Source organism: Hirundo rustica, chromosome 3, assembly GCF_015227805.2.
Source record: "Hirundo rustica isolate bHirRus1 chromosome 3, bHirRus1.pri.v3, whole genome shotgun sequence".
NCBI classification, from domain to species: Eukaryota; Metazoa; Chordata; class Aves; order Passeriformes; family Hirundinidae; genus Hirundo; species Hirundo rustica.
The window spans coordinates 111,105,937-111,133,026 of NC_053452.1; the positions used below are offsets into that span (position 1 = coordinate 111,105,937).

At 37.6% G+C, this 27,090-nt stretch overlaps 1 protein-coding gene across 1 annotated transcript in view; it reads right to left on the reverse strand.

Moving 5' to 3' along the window:
* Window positions 1-2,402: 2,402 nt before the first annotated feature.
* The window catches only part of CD2AP (CD2 associated protein), a 77,513-nt gene continuing 52,825 nt past the window's right edge, over window positions 2,403-27,090 (reverse strand). Inside the window, exons 8-18 of the mRNA XM_040059763.2 lie at window positions 24,210-24,301; window positions 22,584-22,688; window positions 20,154-20,190; window positions 19,732-19,794; window positions 16,238-16,397; window positions 14,371-14,513; window positions 8,372-8,487; window positions 7,457-7,543; window positions 6,660-6,844; window positions 5,851-5,914; window positions 2,403-4,680 (exon numbers count right to left, since the gene is read on the reverse strand). Of these exons, the coding sequence (XP_039915697.1) occupies window positions 4,639-4,680; window positions 5,851-5,914; window positions 6,660-6,844; window positions 7,457-7,543; window positions 8,372-8,487; window positions 14,371-14,513; window positions 16,238-16,397; window positions 19,732-19,794; window positions 20,154-20,190; window positions 22,584-22,688; window positions 24,210-24,301 (1,094 nt within the window). The 3' untranslated portion in view covers window positions 2,403-4,638. The remainder of the gene's footprint in view (window positions 4,681-5,850; window positions 5,915-6,659; window positions 6,845-7,456; window positions 7,544-8,371; window positions 8,488-14,370; window positions 14,514-16,237; window positions 16,398-19,731; window positions 19,795-20,153; window positions 20,191-22,583; window positions 22,689-24,209; window positions 24,302-27,090) is intronic.

A 27,090-nucleotide genomic window follows, 5' to 3' on the forward strand; every position in this document is an offset into this window, starting at 1 on the left:
ACAATGATAATTCTCCAGAAGCTCTGGAATAATCATGTTATGCAGAAGTACTCACCGTTTTCAGAAGTCTGGGAAAAAATGTGAGCAAAGCAAAATTAACCCAGCCAGGGATCCCCAAGGTCTCAGACGTGACTGTCTAACCACTCATCTGCTGCCATCCTGCCCCAGGCTCACTCTCAGTCTTACCCAGCCCTGCCTGGGTGCTCCGATTCATTTGGAGTTTTCCCATGAAGAAATAATGTTGGGCAGCAGCTGCTTCTTGTCTTGTCTGACTGGATTAAGGCTGAGGAACCTGCAGATGAAGGTGTTACTGCAAAATGACAAAACACGTTACTAACACGCCCACAAATCTGCCAGATTGCCACCTCTGCCAGGAGTCCACAGGGCTGAGTCACACCTGTGGGGTTGGTGCCCCTCCTCCAGGTGCAGGCAGCAGCTTCTGCTCTCCTGTATTTCACAGAATTATGGAATGGTTTGGGTTGCAAGAGACCTTAAAGACCAACCAGTTCCAACTGCCTGCCATTGGCAGGGACACCTTCCATTGTCCCAGGTTCCTTTAAGCCCCTTCCAACCTGTTCTTGAACACTTCCAGGGATGGGGCATCCACAACTTCTCTGAACAGCAATCTCTTAAAGACCTCAAAACATTTAATGATCAAAATCTGGTCAAGTTAATGCATTATCCTTCATAAATGCAAGAGCAGACTACTGACAGCACCTTGTGCAGCTAAAAAGTTCAATGGGCAAATAATAACCTTTTCTTCAGGACTACCCCATCATAAAGGGTCACACGGTCACTGTTGGCTCTCTAAATATCACCTCACCTCCAAGAGCCAGATTTCCAATAGCCAGAAATTTACAGCAAGTTGTTTATCACGACAGAAGAGCAATTCTTAACACTCCTTCAGATAGTACTGATATGGAAGAGCTCAGGTCACTTTTTTATTTTTGTGTCCTATGTTCCTGCAGTGTGTTAGTCAGGAGCTTACAGGGTTTCCAGTCATTTTGTCTTTTCTAACACCTCCAGCCAGTCCTGTCACAGGCACATCTCCAGTTCTAACCTAAAGATAAGTACTATTTACTGTTCTGTTTGATACAGCCAGCCTCACATCAGCATCAAGTAGGAATTCAGCCAGGCACAATCAGGCACAGCAACACAACCCATGCAGGAAGGTTAAACTACGTGTACTTGATACAATAAGGTATCAAGATCAATTGATCTCAGGTAGAGATCAATTTTAAAAAATAATTTAAAGCAACGAAGGCTAAAAACTGTATCATGTCAAGGTATGGACAGGTTTCAAAAGGCTTCTTGCCCATGTCACCTGCACCTGTGCTTCTACTCATTCCCTGAACCTCTACTGTGATGGCAAAACTGAATGGCCCCTGATTCTCAACACCTTCTCAACATCAAGAGTTCTCTGAAGGACACAAAGTCCTGCAGCCCTCAGACACCCACAGGCTTCTCCCAGAAGGAAGCTGTGTGAATCTGGGCTCCCTGGGGGCTTGGAAAGAGATTGAAACCATGACTGCCAACAAAGGGCACTCCAAACCCTGACCCCAGCAGCATCAGTCTCGTGCTTTACAAGCTGGTTGGGGTTATTAGCATTCCTCAGGAACATACAGGGAGGGGTTTGTCTTCTCAGCACTTGCAAAATCCAATTACCCAAGATCTGCAACCAGCTGCTTCGACGCTGTGTTCACCACCTGCTTCTCAGAGATCAGAAACATCTCAGGTAACTTTTACAGAAGCCAAAAGGCAGCTGTGTAAACCTGGGTTTACCATTTCCTTTAGAAAGCATTAATAACAGACTTGTGCTAACTTAATGAATACAAGGTGTTTATTTAAAAGGTATCAACTGATACTTTGCTATACAATTCAAACCTTGCAATGATCACAGGTTTCCATCAGAAATTCACATCCGTGAATATTAATGAAAAAATTCATCTTTGTGGAAAAAGTTAAAAGTAGGCCTGTAATTTTGCCTTTTTTTTTAAACCATACCTTGTGTGCTACCAAAAGATTTTGAGAATCATAAGACTGAATTTAAAAATATAAAATGCACTCAGTAACATGGATAAATGCATGTGTGGCAATAGGGATCTTAAATAAAGCCTCTGAAGATGCACAGTAAGGTCAAGGAAAAAAAAAGGGGTTATGAATAGATCATGAGAAGTTAAAAATTCCCAGTTATGTTTGCAAAGAAAAACTGAGCTTTCCAATTAAGCTACCCTGATAGTCAGGAGCCAGAGCATGCCAGTGAGTAAATGGAAATATGAAAACTTTAAAAAGGGAAGTATTATAAATATTTTGCTTCCACCCCCCATACTCCTCCTTGCAAAGAATTTAATGGCATACAAAACACTCCTGAACAGAACTGAGTAGACACCTGAAGAGGCTTTTATACTCATTTTATTTGCTGAGTTTGGATAGCATGCATCATTTTACAGCACCGATAGACAAGTCAGTGAAGCACACTGTTCTTAGAGACTTGTACTGTGGAATGTCTCCAAAACCATCACCCTCTCCCCCTCCACTCCAGTACATAACACTAGCTGAAGACAAGACAGACACACATCAGGGCAACTTCCTTATGGCTACAAATACTCATAGCAGCGACTTTTAAAAGAGGGTTTATTAAATCAAGTCATTGCACTTGGGTCATTTATTGCTATAGCGAACAAAGGCCATTAAATAACAAACACCTTTCACTTGTGGCTTTTACTGATTGTCTTGTTCTTTTCATCCTCTGCAAGCTCACACACAGGTTGATTTCTGCAGAGCAACCCCTTCCAAGATTTGTTTCGTGCTCCAATCACAGTGAAGATCTTGTCTAACAAAATTGGGTCCCCAGTTAGGCTCAATTCTTGTTTTTCATCACCTGCTTTACAGGTATGAATTCCAGGCAAGAGTTTAGTGTCTGACAAGAAGCACATGGTTCCTCAATTCATTTGTGATGCACTTGGACAATTCAAGGTTAAAAGCATTAAGAGTGAATCAGCTTACCAGCAATTTGACTAGCAAATATTGCTCAATACCTGCATAGTATATTGATCAGATTTCAATGAGATTTCATGAACTATCTGAATCGGTAATGGACAAACATTCCCCAACTGACTTTTTGACGCTGGCATTTTATGACACATCAACTGTGGAAAAATCCCACAGTGGTATTACTCTCAAGAAGTAACACTTCCATGTCACTTGAACAAGTGACATACTGAATAATTACTATATTTATTACTACTCCTATGAAGAGAAGCTTAATTACTTTCTTTTATTGGTGAAGTTGCCAAACTATGCAGCATATTTTTGTCTCTTAAGTTATAGCATATCTAAAGGAGATGAGCTGATTAATAGAAATAATGAATTTGACTGGCTTTCTAAAGCTGTATGCTTTTTCATTCTTTAGTCACACAAAGACAGCAATAAATACCATTGTCTCCCATCACTTTGCAAGTTTTGAGCCCAGGGGTAAAGATAATGGTAATCCACAAGATCTTAACTTCTTTTCCATAAAGTAAAGACACCATGTTGGACATCAGGACAATGATGTCAAAGCAATTGCTCTAATCACTCATTAAAATACAAAGATGTTACTAAGTTTAGAGGTACACAATATACTGAAAAAGTTTATGGCATAAATATATAAATATTGAGAGCTTTTGAGAGTATCAAAGTTCCAAAGGGATTTATTTGGAGATATATTACAAACAAAACCTGACTACTGTAAAAACAGATCAGGATGCATACTTGAACCACTAGAAAGACTGATGACTTCAGAAACACAGAAGTACAGATGCTGTGACTTAAGGTTTACTCTTTCATGCTGTATACTGTAATATTTTAGGCACAACAGGTTAAGACTGGACTCTCGCTTTGTGTCTGTATTCCTTGCATTTTGTAGTTGAACCGTTAATTTTGTCATGATTTCACGATTCAGTCTTAAATCCCTTTTTAATCCAATAGTGCAAGTGACAAGCCGTTCTGCTGAACTACTCGGATTAGATCATTCAATCATGCTACAATGCATAGGAGTCTCACCTGCTTCATTGCACTAACAAATTCCTATCTCATTACTCAACTTATGAACAGCATAGTATTAATATTCTCACTGCAGACAGGCACAACAGCATAACCCTGGGCAAGACTGCCAAAATTATACAAATATCATATATTCCCTTTTGCATGTAGGGGGAAAGTGACTACAATTACGATACAGTTATTCCATCCCTTCCAACAGACTATTTTACAGATTAGTTGCAAAGACAGATCACCCTATTTATAGTATAGATCTCTTTAAAAATTAAGCTACAGGTATTCAATAAAAATCTATTACGAATTCCCTCTCCTTTCTATACAGATTCAGTAGTATTTTCAAGCAAACCAAAAAAATAAGGTCTGCAATTCCAGCACAGTAAGAAATAAGGCCTCTTTTATATTGGCAAAAAAAATTACACCATTATTCTTTTTTGTTTTCTTATCTCTCTGAATATAAGACTATATTCCTTTTTTTTACTATATTTTTTCTTTAAGACTGTAGAATACCAGCATCCATTATAACGAAGTAAAAGTCAGTTCTCCTTGTGTTCAGCTTTGAATTCCTGGTGAGTTAAAAACATTGAGTCCATAGCTGTCTCATGTAGACATCACTGCTTTCTTCAATTTTTCTATTTCAAGCTGAAAAAATTGAAAAGAAAGTCAGTATTAAAGTAGCTATAAAGTCTTCAGAGCTTTCACCAAAGTTATAACTTTTACATTTCAAAGACACCTAAGTATTGCATCATAAAAGCATTTGACAGCTCAGTATTTACAGTTGCTTTTGTATCACTATGTTGCTAAATAAACAGGAATTTTAAATAATTAAAATTTGACTACATTTCTGGTATAATCTTTTTAAAATTTAAAAAAATAAAACTCTGTTCTATAATCAGTTTACCTGGATAAACTGTCTCTGAAAAAAGAAGTCAAAGCTGGGTTATGGAATCACCTGACATGTCCCCATATAATGCTACACCATCACCTGAGAGTAACTTCCTAAAACAGCCTTTCATGCAAAACACTGCCTGGATTAATTTCTACTTCTTGAAACGGACTTGGAGGACACCTGGAGTTACACCCTCTTCATCTCTTCTGCATATGTACGGCTTCTTCACTGATTGCATTAGAGTCACATCAAAGAGAGACTCACCAGAAGTTTCTCTCGTGTCTCAAGTAGCTTTGTAGCCAGCAAGATGAACTTTTGCACAAATAAAATGCCCTTTTGTACCAGACTGAAATAATTTCCTACAACGAGCTCATCCTATTAACTACTTAATGGCATCATATTGCACTGCAGGTAGTGTTCTTCATCAGTAAATTGAGGAGCAGCGTTCATTCATAAGGAAATTTTTCAGATGCATTCTGTTCTTCTGGCAAATCATCCACACTTAATACTTAAACAATTCATCAAAAATTTAGAGAAGTTTACTTTTGCCCTGTTTTTCTTTTGATTACCTAAGTTAAATAAGTCTTTCAATCTTATAAATGCAAAGTATTAACTGTCTTTCTTGGAACTTGTCCAGTCGGACATATTTCTAGCAAAGAGCAGAATCCAGCAACACTAAACTGAACTCCCATCCCAACATCCACATTGTTTGTTACAAATAATATTCTAGAAAAAAAAAAGCTGAACTTGGATCCTCTCTATACATCCAAATGCCTCATGAGGCATTCATTCAACCACAAAAGAAAACAGCAACACAGAAAGAGACTGAACGGGTTTGTTAAGACTTTCCTGTGACATCAAATCCCAGAACAAAGCCTCCACAGCCCTACGCTCCCCATGCCCTCCCAAAGTGCCAACATTACCTCCAGATTGCTTCGCAACAGCTTCTCTTCTTCCAAATCCTTCTTCAGTTTTTCCAGTTCTCTCCTAATAGCATTTAAGACAGAAAGAGAAGTGAGAAGGGGGAAAAAGAAACATCACATTACTGAGGATGGGATGCACAGGCCTTGTTTAAATTTTTCCAAGTGGGATTCACAAAACAAGGCGCATGCCCACCACTGAATTGTTACTCACACCAGCTGGACCACAAGTTTTCACAATCTCTCAACACTTCTTACCTACAGCTATTCACCTGTCCCTAATTTTTAATCCCAGTTTTAAGGAGGCTACTTAAAAGTTTGTGCTGTTATTTAAAATTTAAAGTTGAATTCAAGCTAAAATAACATAAAATAACCTGGCTACTTCTACACAGGGAATAAATTACTTGGAATTTAAAGTTCCTACCAGTCATGTCAACACTGCAATTACTTGTGCCCAGTGTTACACAAGGCCTGCACATGAATTTATGTCATTACCACAAAAAATTAATTACTTTTCCTTACAATGAAAGCACAAACTGTTTAAGAAATACTTTCAAAAAGATGTAATGGATGCAGGAGTGCAAAGTGGGAAGGAAAAAATGCATACAAATTCCAAAAAGAGTCTGACATCAAATTTGTCCATATTTAGGGCATTTAGTAGGATCAATTTCAATAGAAAATATCTGAATACATCTATTTAAGTATTAATATGTTATTAACATAGAATAGCTTTCTTATTTTAAAGTCTGGCATTGAAGACATTTATAAGATGTCTATATAACCCTTTGCATATTGACAAAGGAAATATTTACCCGTGCTCTTTCTTCAGTGCGTCTACTAAACCCATTAAATCATTAATCTGAGTCCTGAGCTCTTCCACAGAAACTTTTTCATCATCTTTTTCTTCTTTAAGTTGGAGGTCTCCAGGTAAAAAGTCGAGTATGACAGAACTTGGTCTCTGAGATGAAGGTGGAATCAGTGGGCTGAATGCAGATGGCTAAAAAATCAAATTGGTAGAAAGGTAAGAAGTGAAATCTTTATGAACTGAACACTTACAGCAAACAGGTTGTACCAGGATGGGAGCTAAACATGCATAGGTTCCCTAAATTTTCTATCTAAGAGGTAAAAAACGATGTCCAGTTTGAATGGATTACTGGAGTATATGAAACAGCTACTTTATACAGCTCTTAATTAAGGATTTACCTGAGGTTCCTGTATTTAGTAAAAAAAAGTACTTACACTGCAGTCCTCTACACTTAAAAAAAAATAGGTGATCTAATGGATCCCACTGGATCATTATAAACAAACTTTTGTGCACTTTGCTAATCAGCTCAGTTGTTCTGTCAGGACACTGATGGCTGAGCAGATATGGAACTTACTTGGGAAATAACTCCTGATACAGCAGTTCTCATCAGAAATCATGCACTAAGTATAAATGAACTTCAATAATAAATTTCTTACTATGAACTTCATAGTAAATGACTCAGCTCTCTTGTACTTAAATACAAGCACTGGCATTCAGATGGCTGCATGAACTGGAAATGCAAACAGGATGACCACCAGACACCAAGCAGCCTGGTACTCCTCTGGCTCCTTGGTAGCATCATACCTTCTTTGTCTCAACTGGCTTTGGTTTGGCACTTTCTTCTTCTTTCTGCACCTTCAAAATTTTTTCAGGACCCACATTTTGACTTGCCTGGTAAACCATTCATAAGTAATGAAAAGGTTTTCAGTATTAGAAAAAAACAAACAAACAAAAAACCCAATAAAACTTAAAAGTCAATTAAAAAAACCTTCCACATGCTTCTAAAAATGCAATAGTAAAGGGGGAAACCAAGTGACTAAACTTAATTGCTACACTAGCAGGCTTTTCTGTCCCTGACAGTCAGAACTTTCCTTCCTTCAACTTTCAGCTGAACTTAAACACAGGAATATTGGGCAGGATTTCCAAGCATATTTAAAATACTTAAGTCTTGTGACACTTTTGGGAACCTATAGGCGTTTCCTCAAAACACAAATGGGCAGTAACTGTAGATGGTAACTGGCATGACTAGCTATGGAACATCCAGTGACAAAAACTGATTTCAATGACTCTGCACCACCTGCTTCTCATTGTCTGCCAACCTCACATTAGCGCTAAGATCACAAGCCCCAGGTTACAGCAGCATTACATTACAAATTTATAATGGCCAATTGTCAAAGCCACTAAAGACACTTTCAGACCTGTGTGTATGTACAACACCTATTTCACCACCAGTGAGGCCAGGAGGGCTGAGCATTTCCTGCAGCAACACCCCATGGAACAGAAACACTCCTTCAGCTGCAACACAGCTCCAGTTATTCCTCCTACATTCAGTACTCTGCTGGGAACGGATCTCCCTGCACACAAAACCTACAGGAACTGAACCCCTACAGCATTTTGCTCTCAGATAAATGGCTCACAAGACTGTTCCCCAGTGCAGTCCTGTTTCCTGGGAAGCCAGGTTTTAGTTCCCTGCTAGGAGAACACCCCCAAAATACTCACAGGACTACTGCTATTGAAACGGGAAGGCAGCCTCCTACCAGGCATCTTGGGCCGGTTGGCAGTCGGGTGTGACAGATTATCTGAGGTAGATATTACGTCATCAAAGCTTAACAGATCTACAAAAAGATGAAAACAGAGACCACCATCAAGACCAGAAGGTTTTGCTGTGTTCTTTTTATAATTTCTTTTTAGCTTGAGACACAAAAAAGGAATTATCAGAATTCTTATTGTTTTGAGGATTTTTAGCATATACAACACATGAGGTATCTGAAACAACTGCATGACTTTGACATATCTGGGAAACGGTATTTTCCGCCTTGGAAAAAAAAGTAAGAGTTAATTCAATTAGGACTTAAATTCAAGTTAATTTGTGTCAACAGAAGAAATACTCTAGCAACATGGCAGAATCTGCAGAAAATATATTCATTACTTTTTTTAAGAGTACTTTTTCTGCCATATTCAACTACATGAGAGCATATTTTCCTGTCATTGAACTTACATGAAAAGCTTGAAAACACAAGTTTAGCGACCAAGATAAAAATAAAAGCAAAATGATAAAGTAGATATTGGTGTACTCCACATGCTGGTGAAAGCTAACAAGACATTAACTACACCTATGTCTGTGCAGGGTAGTTTTTTCATGCTCAGTATCTAAAGACAATACACAACTTCATAAAGTCTTTAATAAAACACTTCAAAACTCCACTCTTGTACTTGACTCAATCACACAGGTCTCTTTGCTCATTAGTGCCTTTATGCTCACACCTCTAGGTAAACTCTCTCTCAGACCAGCACAAATGCTTTACATCCTCTGGGAACAGGCAACTTCAGGAAAGAAGTTGATAATAGGAAGAACTGACCAAAACTAGTCTTAGTAATGTAAGTATTTCACCTAAGTAACAACAGGACTTAGCCTTTTCTCCACAAAAATAAACATACTTACCTGGCAAGAGATGTCTAGTGAGACTGAGTGGTGTTTTGTATTTAAGCACTGACATAAGATTACAGTGATTATATATAATTTACAACCCAAATTCATCACTTATTCTATAGACTGTAACTAAAATGCAACACAGTATTGACTACAGGCACCAGCATTCAAGATTCTAGGTTTAATTTTTTTTCATGACCTCTGATTCTTACTTGACACTATGATTTAGGAAACAGAACCTACAATGTCTTTTTTCCTATGTCCCCATTAAAGGTCAGATAAGAAAAAGCCTTGGATACACTAAGCCAGACCATTCATACCCCATCATCAATGTCTGGATGTCTTAAATATCTGAGTAATGCAAGTTTTACTCACACTTTGTCAAACTAATACCTGTAGGTACTATGTTTTCTACAGAATGCTTTAATTGACTTTAATGTGTTCTCTGCATTAATATCCTTGGAGGCCTTAGAACATTCAGTTCCTCTGGACAGCCCTGATAAGCCCTACTTCATCACCCACTCCTTATAGCACTGTTACCAATCAGTTTTGCCGCTTTTTAGTTCTACTCGAGAGAATGTCAAGACAGTCTTTTGCAAACATGCAATCACACCTGCAATTAAACAAGCGGGGGAGAAAAAAAAAGAAGGAAGAAACAGAAGTGATGAATGGCAAGCAGCTGACGGAAAAGAGGATGAGGGAGAAATAAATGAGAAGGGATTTCTGTTCTAGTCTGTGCTAATAAAATACTTCATCTAATACACTGCAAGCAACAGTGACCACGGGGTCATCTACATGGTCTTCACTCAAGTATCAGTAACCCCAGAGCACGAAGCTGTCAGAGTCACAGAGTGGTTCGGGTTGGAAGGACCTTAAAGGTCACCCTGTTCAAGCCCCTGCCACGGGCAGGGACGCCTTCCACTAGACCAGGTTGCCAAAGGGAAAATTAGAATTTATGGTTAGTTAGGTATCATTAAAAAGGTAACAAAAAAACCCTTTTGTGTCTTTTTCCATCATCTCACTGATTTCTGACTTTAAATGATCCTTCTTTCACCATTCCAAAGAAATGACAAATCATTTTGCAAAAAATTTAAGTAAGAATTATACATTTAGCTGCTATTATGACTGCATTGTGAGTCCTGTCTGCATGAACAGTAAACATCAGGCATATTAAAAATATTAAGAAAAATGTAATGTTTGGACAAAAAAAAATATTCACAATATTTGACAAGGCCTGAAGACTACTACAGTCCTGAATTGTGTACTATTTAAATACAGATGGTGGGATGATACAAAAGACAGGGATTTTTTCCATATTTCTAAGAGCTTCTAAAGGAATTTGTTACACCTGAGAAACAAATTGCTCAACATTAAGATTTTGCCAGCATATTCCAGTCAGGGGGAATTCTGACTGTACTTGCATTTTTGTTTTTACTTTTCAAATTTATTGCCTTGGTATAGGGAAGAAATTAAAACACAGGTTGGTGGAGTTTGGGGTTTGGGTTTTTTGGTGGTGTTGGTAGGTTGATTGGTTATACTGCAGGCTTAGGGGGATTATTTGATTGCTTTTCTTTTTAAACAGCATTTTTAGTTATTTTAGAGAAAAAATAACCAATAAACCATTAAACCAATAGAGGTATTGATGAAATTAATTGAAAGTTCACAGTTTACACCCATTTTAATCAATAAAATAATTTATCGAACAAGATTCTTACAGACAGCCTGTGAGCAACTGTTAAAGGAAATCCCATCATAGTACCAAAAGAGGAATACCACATATCTGGAGATAATCTGGGTCAAAAAAAGGACTTTACGACTGAGCAAGAGCACTTTTCTAAGAAGATGAGCTAAGCCTAAAGTTACATATGATGGACTATTAGAAATGCCTCTTCTACAAGATTACCATAGATCCAACAGAGAGCTGTTAGGGGCTTCAACAGGTACAATTACTGAGAAGCTTTGTTAAGATTTGTGAATGCTTTAAGTGTATTCTTAGCAGCTTGTCTTAAAAAGCCTTCACAAAAAGAAGCAAAGCTGAAGGGTGGCTGAGGAAATTATGGTTCCACCATCTCATGTGGCTGGGGTTTAAATACCCATGATACAAGTGAAACATATCAAATATTTTAGAAGATAAGAACTCACATTAATCTGTGGAGTAAAAAGATGGCATCTTTTCTCCTATTACTCATCTTGCTGAGATTTTCCCCCCAAAATTCAAGGGACAGCTACAAGCTATAAAATGTTTAAGTGCCCAAAACTTCATGATTATTTTCTTTGTGTGTACAGAATGCTAAAGCCATTCAACCTACATACACCAGATGTGCTAAAGGTACTGAACATATTTCACTGCAAAGAAACACTAGGTTTGGCTTTTCAATAGCTCAACTATAATTTCTTCTTACTTTTAGTCCCCACCAGCTCCTAATGGAAAAGCCTACTTCAAGTAACTCCTTTAACAGCTAAGGAAAACAGGCATTCAAACAAACCAAAAGAAAAGTGCATTTAATAGAAACCCCAAAATTTTAGTACCAATAATTGCAACTGAAACCCACGCTCACGATGTTAAGAAGAGGATATGTGTATGGAATAAAGCATTTGGATTTCCTTAGAGATTGTTATCTTACCAAAATGGAGAAGGGTAGGGTAATTTCCTGACACGTAAGAAGGGAAACATGGCAAACAGGATAGGAAACAAAATCTGGAAAGAAAAGTCAAGGAGAGGAATGTCTAGAAAAAGATTCTGAACAAAAAAATTATTTTACAAAGCAGGAAAAAGAAACATTTGTAGAAGAAACAGAATTGCTTTACATGTTCAGCATGCCAGTATTACAGCTTTAGTCTTTTATAGTACTTCCTTCTAATTAAACAGAGAAACATTTTATGCAATTTTTCAAATAAAACTTCAAGAGGAGTTATTTTAAAAAAATTATCTACCTCAGGATCATAATCTGAAGAGGGAGGAAGAAATAAAAATAAAGACTATGGTAAAGCAGTTGCCAGCCCAGCCACCTGTTTCCCCTTAACTTTTATTAATACCTGTTCTAGTTATTGCAAAGTTAAACAGTCTTAAACTTTATATAAGGACCCAACATCTTTTTTTTTTTCTAGTTTTACATAGTCTTGGCTGCACAGGGCATTATGCCTTTAGCAGCACAGTATGCAGAGAATTAGAGCTTGAGATTCATTACATTTTACTGGCAGGAGTTTGGATCAGTCCCTTTTCACAAGAGCAGTAGGAGTGACTTATGCAGATTATTTTATGGAATGTCAGTTTGACAAAATAGAGGATTTCTGAAACTTTCCTTCAATTGTAGCTCCTTCCTCCTTCTCAGTGCTGCAGCCTCACATGAACTGCATGAATCTCTTTTGTTTGCTGTGCACCAAACAGAACTGAACAGATCTCGCCCATGAGCCCTGCCCCATCTAGGTATTAAAATCTTTAATTTCTCCATAAGCATGTAAAAACTTATGTTAGCAAAAAAAATTAATGGGTTTTTTTTTTCCTCAATCTGTGTAAAAGTATTCTTTTTCTGTCACAGAATATTCTGAGTTGTAGTATATACATGAACACCTGACAGCACAGGTACCATGTTGCCACCCTGGTTATTAAAGATGTCAAAGTAACTGAATATAAAGAAAAAAAAGATATATATATTCCAGCTGTTTTCACAGGGAGTTTTTCCTGAGGTTAAATGATACTATGCTATAAAGTAACACATCTAGCACAACCCTAGAGATAATCATAGAATTTATTATACTACCTAGAAAGCTGATAATCACAGAATGGCCTGGGCTGGAAAGGAACTTTAGGATCTTCACCTTCCACTATCCCAGGTTGCTCCAAGCCCTCTCCAACCTGGCTTTGAACACTTCCAGGGATGGGGCAGCCACAGCTTCTCTGGTTAACCTGTGCCTGGGCCTCACTACCCTCATATTAAAGAATTTTTTTTCTACTATTTAATCTGAGTAGTATAACTTCTGTATTAAAGACATACATGAATTAACCCTTCCTCATATAAAGCATTTACACTTATAAAGCATATTTTAACATGCTCAATGAAGCAAAAGTCTGAGTATTCTTCTCTATTCCTAAACTGCCTCTGTTCTTTTACTGCATTATTTTTATCTTCTAGATGAATTTACTATACTTTGGATCAACTATTCTACAACTAAAATATAATAATTTACCTTAACAAATAAATATATAGTATTTTTAAATTTATTATTACTAAAATATTGTCTGAGACAAAGAGTTGCATTTGAGATATGCAAGATGAGCACTGCAGGTATAATTTACTACAGCTTTTTCTGAAGTGGTTAATCATAAAATATAAATAATTTAGAGTTTAGAAAAATATATCCACAGCAGCTGATCTCTGCCGAAGTGACACACAGAGGTCAGTCAAAGGCTAATGGTATCAATACAGTAGTTCAGAGATTCTGATCCTTAAACGTGGGTGCTTTAACCACTATCAAGAGTTTTACTGGATATATTTAGAATTCAGGAGATGCCAGGTTTGGCTCAAGATGCTTTAAGCAAAGCCAGAAACGTGCTATTCAAATGTACAATGCTCCATGCTTTTATAAGGCCCCAATTCAAGGTATGATAAAGTCAAAATCAAGAATAGCTCTGAACTAAATCACAGGAGGCCAAAGGCAATGGCATTACTAAGAATTCTGATGTTTGATAGAAAAGCAAAATTATCTGAACTGCAAGAGCACAACAAACTGAAACAGCCATTAAGAAAACAACTTCATAAAAACTCAAGATGAAAGTGGCAGCAAAAAGAAAAAAAGCTTTCAAATTAGAAAAACAAACCATTATCTCTGCCTCCCTTCCTGCCCACTGTCACAAACCAGAGCTCAGCAGCTACCTGCAAATACCTTGCTGACATCTGCTCATCCCCTGCTGACTCTTACCTTCAGCTGCCTACAGCACTTCTAAAAAAATACACAGGCGTAAATGCACTCAGTGGCATTTTGAGTACATCACCCAAAAAGCTTATTCCAACCCTGTAAAACACAGCAATCCAAACAGAAAGGGCCAAAAGAACATTTCTTTTCTTACCTGATTCTTTAGAGCTCTTTACCACAAGTGAATCTACCTCTACTGATTTTGGTCTGAGTGGCAATGGTTCAGAGTCTAACTTTGGTTTTGCTACTGGCTCAACTTCAGATTTTGGTCGAAGAGTAACAACTTCTCCATTAGTTCTGTGGTAAGAAAAAAAAAGACAAAACATACCTAGTCAAGAGATGAAATAGTTTAAAAGGGAAACATACCAAGAATTAGAAGCAAACTGCAAAAATACGGTATATATTATCGCTTTCTAAAGCCTTGTTTTAAAATCAAGGCTTCTGCACATCAATTCTACTCCTATGAAAAACAATTCTTTTGCTCCAGCTCTTGCAGAATTGTCAGATGTGCACAAAACCCATGTGAAAATAATCCAGAACTTTTACTAAAGGATACACTTTGGCATTTCAGTCCAAAATATTACACTTAAACGACAGGTGAGCCAAATAACATTTTCATTAATACCCATTGAAATAATTCAGAAACTGGTTCCTTGACATTAAGAAATCTCCTGTACAGGAAAAAAGGCTTACAAGTATGAGTTATTTCCTGCTGGATATGGAAAAAGCTACCTTGTAGCTTTTGTTCTACCATGCACTCCTTCCATATCTGCTCACATCATTCACAGGTGAACAACAAGGAAAATAATCCAAAGTACTAAAACCCCCACCAAAATAAATTTTAAAAAACAGGCAACATTTTCCTTTGCAATTCTTGCCTGATCACTTGGTCAGCCTGTAAATGCCATGTGTAAACTGTGCCCCTTTCATTAATTCACCTCGCAAAGCCTGCAAGTTTTATTGCAGTAGAAAAAGACACTGCAGCCTGATCTTCTTAAAACAATGTTAAAAACTTCCAGATATTTAAATATCTCTAAGATTTAATGGTTTCAATTATTAAAGGCCCACAACTTACTACAGACCTCTATTTAACTGCACAGGTGTATCCCTTTATTTTCTAAGCTGGAAAAGAATATGACTTGTTGTTTTTAAAAAATAACCTTTACTTGGGAAAGTCTCCAAAATACCAAGTGAATATAACAGAATTCTATACTGAAAAGTTATTTAAGGTGCAAGCTCTCTGATGTAGCAGCTGCTTTATTTGCACAAGGCCAATTGCATCACAACCTCACTTTCTCATGGTTCTTTCAGGCCAACTGAACATCCCAAAGGGACAGTTACCAGTCAGCTGTTGGTTTACACTCCTGGGTAAGGGTGCAGCAACTACTTTGATGAAGACAGAAAGGAAAATTCTACCTGTGGGAGATTGTATGGATACAAAATTAGTTTTAGTGAAAGTTTCAAACTCATGAGGAAAAAAAAAATTAAGCATCTCTAGAAGAAGTATTTGTCCCTATTTATCCAGCAACTCAACTGAGAAGGCTCAATAGTAGAGAATCTGAATGTGGTTCTGTAGTAAGTGCTTTCATGGGTGAAATACCTTTAGCACAGGCACTACCCATCTTACCCTACACAAGTGCTCAAGACTTGAACACTGAGGCAGCTCAAATTTTCAGGGTTTTCTTCTACAGAATAGTATTTCTCAAGGGCCATGTCCACATCCATTTACTCCACCCTGCTACTGTAGCTGCAGCAGCCTCCAGATGAGCAATTTCATCTGCCCTGTGGTCAGTTATGCTCCAACACTGACTCTGAGATGGATTCAGCGTCTCAAAGGATTTGAAAGGCCTAAGTTCACATTGATAAAGACCTGGAGAACCAAGACAATGGTAGGTATAAAGCAAAACTTATTCCTGCATCCTTTTCACCCTTAAAGCACACATTTCTTCCCAACTCATGCAAGGAGGAAGATCAAACCACAAATCAAACTGAATATACTTTTCAGTTTCAGTCATACTGACTTGCATGCAGATGATGGCAGAGCAGGTTTGTCCGGACGTTTTGGGTGCAGGAGCCCAGCTCTCAGTAAGCTGTTGGTCTTGCTTGGAGGAATAGGCTTCTTGGGTGGTACCTGAGGAGCTTGTGGCTTCAAAGGCTTCTGATCCAAAGCTCCTTTTTCATCTGACAAAGGAAGTCATATTTTACAAACTCCACGTTGAGTTCTTACAGAATTCTTACACTGCTAATCAATTAGAAAGCACCTCCTGTCAGCAAAACCTTCTTTGAAGATCAAAATGAAAAATAGATAAGCAAGTGTCTGAAATGACACCTTATGAAAACTGTACACAAACTACTTTCCTGAGCTCAAAAAGATTTATCTTAGAGTTTGCTCTGCAAACGACAGCTAAGAACCAACAATCTTTGTACTGCTTTGTCTTTTCTACAAATTCATTTGATTTCCTTTTAAAGAGGTAGGGGTTTTTATTTTGTTGTAACTAGACTTTTTACACACACAAGCAGCATAATTTATCTATTAAGGGGAAGAAGAAGGGGGAGAAGGGTGAGAGAAAAATGAGGTTTTATCTGAATAACTTCATTTATTTTATCTGACGTCTATCTTCCTACAAAAAGATAGAAATTAAGTAGTAGTAGTAGTAGTAGCAGTAGTAGTAGTACTAATAATAGTACTAGTAGTAGTAATAATAATAATAATGTTGTATTTATTTGTTCAATGACTGCATGACCTAACCTAATCCTGTCCAGAGGAGATGACATACAACATATTGGACACTGAAAGATTCAAGCTTTTTACAAGCAATAGTTGAATAGGCTTCAACCCATGTATATTAACTCTATCCTGTTGGATAGCCAGAGCAAACCTTTTACTTTCCACTGTAAAAATATGCCACAGTTCAGCATACACAAAGTACTGAGTATTTTAAAAAATAATTGTTAGGTTACAGCAAGGGCTTACAGTTCTTTACAGTTACTGCCCTCATAGGGAAGTAAATCAGTAAACTGGGATGGAGAGAGTGACCTTCAGCTTTGATTCTCCCCATGCTCCCCTCCTGCAATTTGCTTTTAAGCCAAGTATTGATCTGGTGTAAAACGTTTACATATGCTATGGATCTGGGAGCAGGGCTGGGTATTTGCTTCAGCACCATGCCAGCAGCGTGCCTGAACTGCCAGGCCTAGGATTGATTTCCTTTGGACAAGTCCTGCAGCCACTGAGAATCCCTCCAACCCTAAAACTGGAAGAAGCCAATGTTCTTTCACAGGAATACTGGGAAGCAAACAAATCCTAGAGATACTTCTGTCCAAAGCATCGCTCAAGGGCAGAATTGTCTTCCTGCTTTGGAACACTCCAACAGGAGGAGATATGAGCCCAGAACAAACCGGCTGGCATCCCCTTGCAGCGTCTCAGCACGGAGCCAGAAAGGCAGGATGCTGAAGCAGTGGAAGGCTCTGCCACACGGTGGGGCTGCCTGCCCTGTGTGCGGCAGCACTTGGGCAGCACCAGCCTCTCCTGCCTCCCCACCCACCCCATACACAACATTTCCAGTTTTAAACACCCAACACCAGCCAGTACTAACTGCAGATCAATTGGCTTTATTGAAGCTATGCTGAGCACAAGCTGAGAATTACCCCTTTTGCTTTTAAAAATAAGTGAGTTCATAAACAGGGCAGAAAAAAATGCTGTCACTGAACCCTGTTCCTGAACTCTCATCTGTCAGTTCTCCCTTCTAATACTCCCAACTCAAAATCTGAATATAAAATATGTCTATAGCTAAGTGGAATAAGTTAATACCAAAGGCCAAAGTTCACCATGAGCACAGAAAACAGGCATTTCTGCTGGACAAAATGACACGTCTTTTTTGGATTTTGCTCCTCAATGAAAAAAGAGTGTTGGCTAAAAATGAACAGTTTAGTAATGGAAATAAAAGATACAAATCTGAAGACATTTACACTGGAAGAAAATTTCTACATGATACCAAGAAGTGTCCTTCACTACAAATAGAGATATACTCAAAGAAACTCTACTATCAATTTTTGATTGCAATTAAGGCAGATTTATTCGTCTCCCAATAGGCATAAAAAATGACATGGTTTGATAGCTTCTGATTAGAGATGCTCAATTAATACTTTTTCTGAGAACTAGTTACATAGAACAATTTCATACTTAATGGGTTTAATTACTAGTATTAACAGGGCTACTTTATTCACAAGTACAACTGCATTGATAAATGGGCATATGTTCCAGTAAAATGCTGGTGCTATCTAGAAAAGTAATTTTTATGACCTGATCTACAACTGAATACATAATAGATTTTTCCTCCCTGATTTCCTGTGGCTCAGTAAAGAAGAGTTCTCTACCTTATGTAATTCTGCAGATGATTTCACATTCCTATGTTTTTTGGATGGTGTCACTCATTATTTTTTTCCTATATTCCTCCATGAACTCAGTTGAACTCAGCTATGCAAAGATTAACACTTAAGTCCAAACAGAACCAGTTTAAAATTAAACTTGCTTCAGTTTAGAAGAATTTAAAAGGAGCCAGGTGATCAACATTTCTGAAATCATACAGCTGATCTCAATTCATACCTGAAGATACTGCTCCAACAGATAAAAATTACTTGTTTGCTCACATACAGAAAAAACAGAACTGACTTTAACAAGTGTTTTTCAACGTCAATACCTGACAAGGTGCCTTGTTAAAATGGGGGTAATAAAAACTGCCCAAGGAAGCCAAGAAATCCACCAGCAGTCTCACTGCTAGAACTGTTGGTCAGCCGCAGTTCACCGCTCACAGGACAGAGTGGTTTTGTAAGTGGGTTGAGCTGCAGGATCATCAAGATTTCTTCTGCAAGGCCCAACCAACACATTTGTTGAAGCCTCTCACTTTTGAACACAATCAAACATATTCACTTGGCAAGGTTTTCAAACATGGAAAGAAGCCTTTGAGAATCTGTCTGGGTGACAATAGTAGCTTTGCCTCTGGAAAAAAGCATCCTTTAAATTTTAAGAATAAAGCAGTAAATGTCTCCAAATTCAGTGGAACTTGAAAATATGGAATATAGCAAGAATTAACAGGACAAGAAATCTCTTGAGTATTTTGACTGTAACATCTGCCTAAGGAGTCTTGTACCTGTTCTTTGTAGCTCTTTCAAAATACTTTTGTCAGACTGATTTCTGCAGCAGTTAACCTTCCCCTTTCTAATAACTTACTACTGCTGCTCAAAACTGCAGCCACTGTCATGGAACTACTTCAGGAATTTAATAGTAACTATGTTACTGCATTGCAGTAACATAATCTTCAGAATGTAATGCAGTAACAAGAAATAAACATTTCAATGGAGTTTAGCAGTTCCTCTAACCACTCCAAAGAGATTTCTGTAACATCACAGACATGACAGCCTCAGTAGATGGTATCAAGGGAGTTTGTATGATGGCTCATACAGAACAGAGAGCTTATTGCCAGAGCAGCCAAGTTACCATGAAGAAAACTGTCCTTACCTTTCTCTTCAGGTCTCAAAGAAAAGAATTTCTTCTCTCCAGTTGGCAATTCAGGTCTTGCAGCTGAATGCAAAAGCAAACCATAGACATTTCTTACAGAGCTTTAATTACCTTGGTTACTAACTAAAAATAAGACTCAGGCCAAGTTGTGTCTTCTCTTTTGCAAAGGAGCATGATACTTTCTATAAACACTCAGCCCAGAAAATGGTGAGCCATTGTTAAAATGTTTCCAAAGTAGGCTCCATCATAATTTTAAAAATATACAGCAGCAGCTAAATATATAAAGTATGAAAAGTAACCTCAAAGTGTGACTATGGCTGCATTACTAGGAAATGAAAAGTAGCTTCTGAATTTTCTTTTGAAGTCATGCACTGCTTCTGAAATTTAGTATTTTCTCAGACCATGATTCACGTACTACATACCTGGACTTTTAACTGGAGGTGGAGGTTTCTTTGGCTTCTGCAAATGAAGAGGGGAAAAAACTAAAGTCAAACAAGCAAGCAGACAGATATTCTCTGTATCCAAGACAGCCTCATTTGTATTTGTTTTGCATACTGTAATGTGGAGCTTGTTTACTATCTGATTTCAAAGTATTTCACAAAGGAGGCAATCAATCAGACAGCAAACACAGAGACCTGGAACAATTCCTCTGATTTCTCCCAGACAACAGTTACAAAAATTCAGGAACAAAATTCAGGTCTGTTCAAATGAAACCAGTGTTTCATCAATGTGCATAAACAAAGGGAAAAAAAAACAACTAAAATCCAATAATTTAATCTTTTTTTAGTCCAAAGAATTGCTCTGATCACACTCATTTTAATTTCAATATGTAAACCTCAATCTCAGTACAAAAAGAGAAAAGCAGATAATTTTTTGTACCAAAAATGATCACTTTCACTAAAAAACAGATTTCTAAATTAAGTATCAGAGGAATGGCTTCAATTAATTGACTTTTAAATTACAAGTGTAAGAAAAAAACAAATAGATGCTGGCAGCATTCGTCTCAAAGATTGCAGTTACAAGAAGAACATTGATTTTAGCTCCTTTATCATTATATGATGAACAAAACTATGAAAGATGAACAAACTATGCCAGCCATTAAAAATGTACAAAGTATCACAATGCAACAGTTTGTTTATTGAAATTACTATTTTGAAAAAGTCATTCATCACTTTCTGACACTCTTGAAGTTTAATCTCTCTCCTCCTGAAAGGAGACTGGCACCTCTCAGGAGAATCTCAACCACCCATCCTCAGAATGTGATTCATTAAATTGCTTTAGAAGAGGGGCCTTTCTGGTTGCACTAAGGACAAGATTCCCTGATAAAAATATACAGAAGCCTACAAAACCACTTGCTCTTCACAAAGGTACTGCTGAAACCATACAGGCTCAGTCTAACACAACCCCTCCAAAAATGCCTCTCAGTGTTTGTTTTTAAACAGTTGCCATGGATGGATTTCACTTCTGTGCCCCTACAGCTATTGAATAAGGTCTTTTTAATGCAGCAAGATTTTATTCTAACATCTGAAAGGTAATTAAGCAAGCAGAAGAACCCATATTCAATTTCTTTCTCTGGTTTCAGAGGACACAAAAGTGAGTGTACCTAAGTAACAAGATCCTATTTTCTTTCTTCCCCAAAAACGTAATTACATTATCCAGCTGTGCAGCATTGCTGCCAGTACCAAAAGCAATTAAACAGAGTTCAGCAGCAACTTATACATTATACAGTTCTGCACTGTGTTTTTATGAAGTCAGTATCAAATAGCTGATTATGATCACCAGCCATCCTATGCTTTGAACCTCAAAGCTGCACAGTGCAAGGAGAATCCCTGTGCTGAGACACTGCACACAAAGCAGAATAAAGGATCAAAGCAGAGAAATGCTGCTTGGGGTAAAAGAATGGTTTTTTCCCCTTCTCTGTACGAAACAACTCTGTATTGTGCAACAGCAACCCTACCTACCCTCCCTTCTTGTATTTTATGGCATTTTTGCAGCCCTTGCACAGCTGAGAATCCATCTGAAAAGAAAATTCTGACTGAGGGTAGGTAGGTTTCTGTGCATGTGAGGCAACTCAGGACAAATGATAAATTAGTAACTCCTGATCTTGAGCTGAATCCATTCCACCTGGGGTTGATTTACATTCGGGATATTACCACAATGGATTGTGCTACTTGTACTTGTTACTTACAATGTATTGATGCATTTGAGAATTAACACAACCATCTTTGCTACACAAATGTGATAGAACCAAAACATCATACTAATCTCAACAACAACAACAACAAATTTGTAAAACGGGGACCAAAATTATAAGACCATTGAGTGCCACATGAAAGGATGAATTTCTACAAGTTAGTACACAAAATGGTAGAAAAATATTCCTAAATCCCACCCCAAAAATATCCTTCTTATACTGCAGCCTACTGCAAGTTTTGACATGGAAAAACCCCAGCCAGACCCAGAGGGGTCACTCAGCATTTTCTAATTACAGTTACTTAAGGGCTTGAGATGGAAAAAACCAACAGCTTATCTCCTTTCTAAACAGTAAGGGTTTAATTCAGTAATCAGCAACATGTGACACCATGCTATTAGAACTACACCCTTTTCTAAATGACCTGATCATCCTCATTAATTAGAGTTTATCTCAAAAACCACGCCTCACTTTAGTATTTATGGACAAGTTAAACACAAAGATTAACCTTTTCATCTTTCTTCTTTTATATAACTAGGTCAAGATAAAGTTAAAATTGCCACAACTATAATATTTTAAGCAGCATAATGTGCTGCCACCTCTTTTATTCTCGGCATTTTCATCAATAATTTTTTACTAAACAATAGGTGTAAGAACTTACAGGGAAGTCTTTATCAGACTCTTGTATTTGAACAGCAAAATTATCTGGGAAGACTCCTTCTTTACCATTGAGCTCTCCTCTCCACCAGCCTGGCTCTCCAGTGTCCTAAAATAAACAACAGGTCACTTCTTCCCCAGAACATATATAGTTACACAACAACTTTTTCCCTTTTACACACAACATAAAGTAATTGTTTGTCTGAAATCAGCCAACTTAACAAGAGGAAACAGCTACAGATCAGATCAGGTTTGGTCAGTTTTTGTTTGTTTTCTAAAATGCAGAATTAAATTATATTACATCATATAAGATAAAGGTATAAGGATAAGATCTGCAAAGGGAAGGAAAATACCTAAACCCAGTTAAGACCTAACAGATATTTGATCTTCTTACGTTCCTTGACCAGCAACTTATTCAGTAAATACTTTAAATGTTATTGGCATGACGCACAATTCTACTAAATAAAAGTGATTCTGATGTGATGGATCAGCTCCACTGGTCTGAAAAGGGTGAAGAAGCAAAGAATATACCTCACTGAGAGAAAAAATAACTATACTACAACAAAAGAAAATAAAATATTGGGTAATTATTCAGTGGCAGAGAAATCCATTACATGATGCTACTGGATCCACAACAGAGAGTATGATGTTACACTTTACCAGCATAAATAACAGCTTTCCTCTGTGCCTCAGATTCAAAAAAATCACAGAAACCTAACATGGTTTGGGTTGGGAGGGACCTGAAAGATCATCCTGTTGAAAACTCCAGCCATGGGCAGGAATGCCACACAGTCTGGATAACTCTTCTTAGCTCCACTTTGGACCAGTGTGTGCTTGGGGTAAATTGCTTTAAAAAGACAGAGGCAAGAGACTGAGGGAGATGGGGTGAGATTACTGCGTTTATAAAAGGGCCTTCCAGAACTACTCTTTTCCACCGTACTTCCACTGATCAATGATGCTCATAATATCAATTATTTAATTCCATAAAATTAAAATTTTAATGAAGAAAAATGTGTTAAGTTTTCTTCTGCAACTGAGTGAAAGTTCAAGATGAAACTTTCCACTTTTTTAGTAAAGTCATTATTCCTTAACATAGCAAGCATATAAACTAACAAAAGACTGCAGAATAGTGCAGAGAAATTAAGTATGGCTAGGCTTATCTCCTGTCTAGAACCATCTCTGCAACAAAATCATTTATCAAGAGGTGTTTTCAGAATTCAACACAAATAAGAATATTAAACTAAATAATCATGTTTCTCTTACAGACAGAAAGCATCACTAATTTCTGTCTGGTTATTCTGAATTACCAGGGAAAAAAAACTTTCTGAAGGTAAAGGGGCTGTTTGCAAAGCTTTTCCCATTTCCTCACTGAAAAGGCATTTGGTACTGAGTGTACAGTGACCCCACTGGCCTTTGAGGACTCCAGGATAACCTCCTACTCTGGAACGATCTTTGAAGTCATCTGTATCTCCATCAAGTGCAGAAGCAGAGCCGACTCTCACATGAGAGAAATCCATCTACAGGAGTATCTACTCCAACAGACCTTCCTCGTTCTCAATTCATACACAACCTCCCTGTATAAAATTCACCAAAGCCATACACATGGTCAGAGCAGCCCAAACGTTCTTACCTTACTGATTAGCTGAATGATCTCGCCTTCTTTAAAGCTGAGTTCATCATTTGAGCCATCATAGGAAAATATTGTCCTGCAATATTCCTTGGCTGGAACAGAGCAGCACAATTAATCTGGATACCATGGGTAGTAACACTCATAACAGCTCACTTATGCTGTCTGGGAGCTGAGAAATTCACACTATAATCACACCTCCCTTCTAGACCAGCCACCTGAGACTGCTTTCTGAATGTTCAAATCACAGGAAAGATAAGATTATATATTTATTGAGCAAAGGAAATAAACCTTTGAGAAGTTAGAAGCATAAGCCCCGAAAACATTGGGTTTTTTTTCCCACAACAGCAACTTAATTCAAGCCATCTGATTTTAGAAGGAGAAAAGAGGCGTTAAAAGTGTAACAGTGTAACATCTAACCCCCCCAATAGCATTTATATATTCAATTTTGAGCTACTTTACACAAAAATGGTTTCAAGCTTATCAGAGTTTATATGTATTTTCTCAAAATTGATCTAAATTTCAAATTTGCAATCCTAATTAAATACAGGCAGTTGTTTTCAAGTGACATCTTTTATTAACATGTACAGCTACAGAAATTTCAAGCAGCAGATTTCAGTAATTGTGCAGTGAAACCAAGTAACTTCAGCAAAGGCATTCCTCAGCTAAGCACCTGAAACCAGAGCTCATCTGAGCCATGAACTCGGCCACAGCCTCTTCTGCAAAAGCAGAAAGAGTAACTCTTTTCTTTCCATTTGGTACACTTCAAAACTAATCCATTTAGAATTGTGGCAACAACTGAAAAAGCAAGAGGATTTGTTTTCCCACACTGGCATAGAAACAACCATGAGAAAGGCCAAAAATACATAAACATAGACTTTTTAACCCCAGCACATTTAAAATAATCAGCAGATAAAAAGGTTGGATTTCTGGATCTGACACACTGAGGAAGCAAACAAAAAGGACTCTTTAGGTGCTGCCATAACCTATCAGGTGTTTGGCTCTGACACCACAATGAGCAGCTGCTTCACCCTCCGGTTAGAGTAGCACACCATCAAGTCACAGAATCACAGAATCATCTGCAACTCTTAACAGCAGCTTCTGCTGGGTGGTAAGAGAATATATCAGTTGCAGTCAAACCTTTTTGCAACTGTTGTTGTGTTTTGTTTAACCAAGATACACATCTTTTAGTTTAAAAATGCACAAATTGTATTCACAAATAAAAACCATTGATAACCGCTATGTTGAAATGCCAAAGTATGCCAAGCTTAAAGAGATAATATACAGAAATACATGTATGCACACAGATATGTAACCACATGAGCAGTCTTAGGTACAAGAACTTGTATTATTTTATCGAGTAATCAAAAATGTTCATCCATAGACTGATACATTGTGGTTCATGAAGAATTATAGAAACTTAAGAACCACATCAAAGAGATGAATGTTTAAATTGAAGCCCAAAGCCCCAAATTCATATTGACTCTGAAAAAAAAGATTCAACAGGTATGCTACAAATATCTATCAAATTTGAGGATTTTATCAGCAGACATGAGTTACTGTAATACATTCCGCTACATCCCGACTTGGTGAAAATACACACATTTCCTTACTGCCTGGGGAGCTGGCCAGTGTAACCCTGTACCTCTTCTCCTCCTCCAAGCACTTCTCCCCTCCTCACATAAACCAAATCCCAGAGCAGACAAAGCAGTGCCAGAAAGGGGATGCTTCACTCTGTGCCAGGCAGGCTGGAGACAGGGAGCCCTGCTCCCTGCCCAAGTCCCTGTGTGCCAGGCTGTGAACCCCAGCATCAGCACCACCAGGAAACACAGACACAGGAGTTTGTACAAGTTCCCCTTTAGCATCTGATTTTGTGAGCCTGGTATTCTGCCAGCAGTTAAGTTTAAGAAAGACTCTAGTTTAACTTTACAGCGTCAAAATTTCTGTAAATATTTTTAAAAGAACTTAGTTTAAAGTAAGTCTTTTCCAAAGTCTTAGACTAGCAATAGAATAGCAGGAATCACAGATATTGTATCCTAACATAACTGGGAGGAAGAGGGGTCAAATTGTGATTATTTTACTTTTTAAAGAAAATATTTTTACGTACTTGCACCAGGGGTCAAAACAAGCTTCCAAAACCAGAAGAACCTCAGTGCCAAATAAGCCAACCCAGCCTAAACATTTCAGAGATCTCTATTTATCTGCTAGCAGAGGTTTATTGGAAAAACCTGGTCCCTCAAAACTGAGGATGAAACACAAACTACCCTATGGTCTATATTTAAATAAAACACTAAGGAACAAAAACAAGCTTTCTTCCTAAGGTTTAAGATGTTCTTATCTGGTGTCTATAGGTATTACCTGCTGATGTTCTCCTACAGCTTCTATTAATGTCATATTTAGGTTCCTCTCTAATATATTTGTTTCTCTGGGAAAGAGACTCAGCATGGCTACAGGATTAGTCCAACTTCCATGCTTTTAGCATGAGATGCACCTGAAAATATGAAAGGAGCTAAATATTGAATGCTTTGGGTGTCCAGCATTGAATGTTGGGATTTTTTTCCAGGCAGAATTGAGTTAATTTTTATGCAAAGTTTTAGACAAGTCAAATTTCACAATTCTCAGGGCTGCACATTGTCTTGATGGCTCTTAGACCAATAGCACTGGAATGGTTTAAAAGCAAGATGTCACAAATTCCTTATTTCTGCAAATTATGCATTCCATAGAAAACAACACACCAAAATAAGGTATTTCCACATTAAAAAAAAAAAAACTTAAAATTACAATACAGAAGTTGGCAAAACATCTGCTCTGGAACTGAGGAAATGAACAGTCTACACATCACATAATCAAAGTTAATTTTTCATATGGGGTTGGCACTCCCACA